The sequence below is a fragment of the Palaemon carinicauda genome, chromosome 32 (assembly GCF_036898095.1).
Source record: "Palaemon carinicauda isolate YSFRI2023 chromosome 32, ASM3689809v2, whole genome shotgun sequence".
NCBI lineage: Eukaryota > Metazoa > Arthropoda > Malacostraca > Decapoda > Palaemonidae > Palaemon > Palaemon carinicauda.
The window spans coordinates 76,107,472-76,111,314 of NC_090756.1; the positions used below are offsets into that span (position 1 = coordinate 76,107,472).

The 3,843-nt window shown below is 38.4% G+C and overlaps 1 protein-coding gene across 1 annotated transcript; it reads left to right on the top strand.

The window, feature by feature from the left end:
• Positions 1–232: 232 nt before the first annotated feature.
• On the top strand, positions 233–3,237 carry LOC137625667 (uncharacterized). The gene is made up of 5 exons (XM_068356577.1): positions 233–568; positions 739–1,618; positions 1,954–2,210; positions 2,294–2,363; positions 3,035–3,237. Exons 1-5 carry the CDS (start codon positions 233–235, stop codon positions 3,235–3,237), a joined length of 1,746 nt encoding a protein of 581 aa, XP_068212678.1.
• The last annotated feature ends 606 nt before the right edge of the window (positions 3,238–3,843 follow it).

The following is a 3,843-nucleotide window of genomic DNA, read 5'->3' on the forward strand; positions in this document are numbered from 1 at the left end:
ATACTTGAAATACAAGTCAATAGAAATATGTAGCGAAATGATAAATATATGAAATTGTAGCTCTGATGGAGCGGAACAAATACATACAGTTAGCCACAGTGTGGCGAAAGGAGAATTTAAATTCGATGAGAATGCTGGACGATGGAGGCTGCGATGTCCTTACACTAGTAATAAGGAGTCACAACAAGCCAAGTCCCTTAATGATTGTTTGCACGCGGGACTGAAACTAGCAATGAAACTGACAGATATGCTGATAGAATTTTGCCAAAATAGATATGCTGTAGTAGTAGACAAAAGTAAGGCTTTCCTTAGAATAGGAATTAATGAAAGTCACAGAGTTTTCACGAGATTTTCGTGGTTTGCTGATAGAGATTTCAAGAATGTTAAGAATTTTAGATTTAAGATTTTGTTGTTTGGAGCTACTTGCTCACCCTTTTCACTCAGTCAAACTATACAATATCATTTGCAGAATCCCTCATATCCCATCGCAAGGTCAGTGATGAAGTCTTTTGATAACTTCATAAAAACTTATGAGAAATGTGAAGATTTAGAACTCGAGAATAGTAAGGTAAATCAAATTATGTTGGAAGCTAACATGCCCTTGGGAGAATGGGCTAGTAATTTCAGTTCATTTAATGAGGGACATACACCTGATACTGTCGACTTGAGTGCAGTAAAATTACTTGGTCTCCTGTGGGATACCAGTGATGATTCATTGAGAGTAAAGATCCCCTTCAGATTGTAACTTATCTCAGTAATTTAGGAAATGCTTGTACTTGGACTAAGAGAAAGGTTGTGTCTCTCCTTTCAACTGTCTTTGATCCTTTGGGAATGTTAAACCCCGTGACAATTGAGGGGAAGCTATTTGTAAAGAAATTATGGGAACTGAAAACTACTTGGGATGGTGATCTGAGGATTAATTTGAAGAAAGAATATGATGAATTATTAAGCCAACTCAAAACCACTGATGAGATCAGAGTCCCTAGACCTTGCTTTAATGGAGGTAAATTTAGCTTGCATGTGTTTGTTGATGCCTCTCAGGTGGCTTATGGAGCCTGTGCATATGCTGTTAACAATAAACAGACAAGTCACTTGCTAATTAGAAAGTCTCGAGTAACCCCGAGCCCTCCGCTCACTATTCCTCGTCAAGAATTACTTGCTTTAACTGTAAGCACATTCCTAGCCATTCATTTGTTAGAGATGTTTGGGGATAAGATTTCAGATTGCACTGTTTGGAGTGATTCCAAGGTTGCTTTAAGTTGGGTGTTTTATGAAAAATCTAAAGGAGTGTTTGTAATTAACAGAGTAAAGGAAATCAAGGACTTGAAGTCCAATCATAACATCAGACTATTTTACGTTTGTACCAAGGAAAATCCTGCTGATTTAGTTACACGAGGTATTTCAATGTCTCTTTTGGGTAAGTCAGTTTTGTGGTTTCATGGTCCCACTTGGATCATTGACCAAAATCAATTTCCAGAACAAGAAGATGTAGTTTACAGAGAGTCTGTTAATGTAAATGAAATACTTGCAGAACCAAGTTTAAGAGTTCCCGATGATGATGTGATTACGTTTAATTGTTCAGAATTCTCTTCATTGAAACACGCATTAAGCATTGTAGGTAGGTTAATTCGGTTTGGGAGAAGAACATTTCCCGAAAAATTCCAGGAAAGTAATAATTTACTTGTGTTAATCAGGATTATACAACTTCAAGCTTTCCCAACACTGTATTATGCGTTGAACAATGGATTACAATACAGTTTGAGTGTTCCCTCTGAGTTGAGGAATCTTATCATACAGTTAGGTCTTTATGTAGATGAAAGTGGTGTCATTAGGTGTTGAGGGAGACTTCAAAACGCAGATTTATCAGAATTTGCTAAGCATCCAGTGTACATCGCCAGTCAACACCCCTTATGGCCGCTTATAGTGTTACATTACCACGTACTTAACCTACAGTGCAACACAAACACCTTAGTGATCATTCCGTAACAGCAGTTTTGGGCAGGAAAAATCCGTCAATCCGTGAGGAAGATTTGAAAGCATGTATTCTGTGCAAGAAATTACAGAATCAACCCCTAAGTTTATCAGGAATTCCCCCCTTACCACCAGAGCGAGTCAAGCATGAAGTACCGTTTGCCTGTGTTGGTGTAGACTATACTGGAAACATTAATGTATCTGAGAATGAAGCTGAAGATGAGAAGGTGTATGTCTTGGTATTTACATGTGCCACCTCGAGAGCAGTTGCCTTGTATGTGTGCAAATCCATGAATGTTAGAGAATTCATTCTTGTCTTTAGGCAATTCACGGCAAACACGGACTTCCAAGGCTTTTAATAAGTGATAATGCACCGAACTTCATTGCAGCCAGTAAGTTTTCAAAGAAAGTTAGTGAAGAGCCAGAAGTAAGGAATTACCTTACCGATAGTGACTTAGAGTGGAAATTCATTACTCCCAGACCCCCATGGATAGGAAGTTTTTATAAGAGACTGATTGAGGTAGTGAAAGGCTGTTTACAAAGGGCCTTGTTTAGAAAAAGGATTTAATTCAATAAACTCAGTACCATCGTTGCCGAAGCTGAAAACATCATCAATAACGGGCTCCTAACATACGTCAACGAAGATAATGCAGATGATGCACTCACTCCTGCGAAACTCTTGTAGGCAGAAATATTGTAATAGCTCCTCCTTTGAACAAACTCGTCGACTTACCTTACCATGAGAACGTCGATTTAAGGGAGAACTATGCTAAATTGTGTGAGATGATAAGGACGTATGAGAATTTGTGGCTACATGATTATCTGTCTTCTCATAGGGAAAGACACAGTAACATCGAGTTGTCAATCATCTGTCCTTTAAGAATAGGAGATTTAGTCCTGATAGTTAATGAGAACTGTAAGAGATTCAAGTACCCTTTAGGAATCATAGAGCAACTCCACACAGGACCTGATAATGTCATAAGGACAGTTGAGATTTGAACGGCAAGTGGAAATTTTACGAGACCACTGAATCAAGTCATTCCACTTGAATGTAATATAATAGAGACATCGTCAATGGACAATGAACAAGATGAAGAAGGTGAGGCCGAATCCTCGGACGTAGGAGATGACCTGGAGAGTGTCGCGAAAGATGAAACAACAGATGCCCCACCGTTACAGATGACGCATGATCGTCGGCCTATGAGAAGAGCTGCTGTTAAGAGCGAAGAACACAGGAAACAGTTGATTCGAAAGGGAGCTTTGTAAAGCTCTAGAAATGTCTTGTATGATTCTTCCCCTTCTTTTGTGGGGGAGGGTGTGAGAAATTCCTCTCACAACGATTTAACATAACATTTTTGTGTATGCATCTGTATAACCATAATCTCCCTCTTACCGTAAGGTTATTAGTATTGCGTGTTCATACAGGTTTTGACTGATTTATTATTGAGATCTGTCGTTTGTCGGGTAATCGGCAAACAGGCATATGTTATTGCGTTTGTATCTTTATTCATGAAACCGAAATTTGCATGTCTTCATATTTTGTAGAAATATGTTTTTTGTTGCATATTATGATAAGAGTTAAAGAACTACATCTTACGAGAGAATGACACTCTTACGTTATTGTTTGTTTCATGCATGACTATGGTTTTAGTATGTCGCATTTTACGTATGGTCAAACACCGTAAAATATGCTTACAGAATGTTAATAAATGTTTCGGTTTTAATGATAGGATTCATAAATGTACTTCTAGCGAATGTTCTGTACAGCGGGTGGTAATAGTTGAAGGTGTTACTAACTTGTTTACATCTCGCCAGAGAATCCATTAGTTGAGGTCAAAGGTTAGAAGACAACGAGGGCAGTGTTCGCCCTAT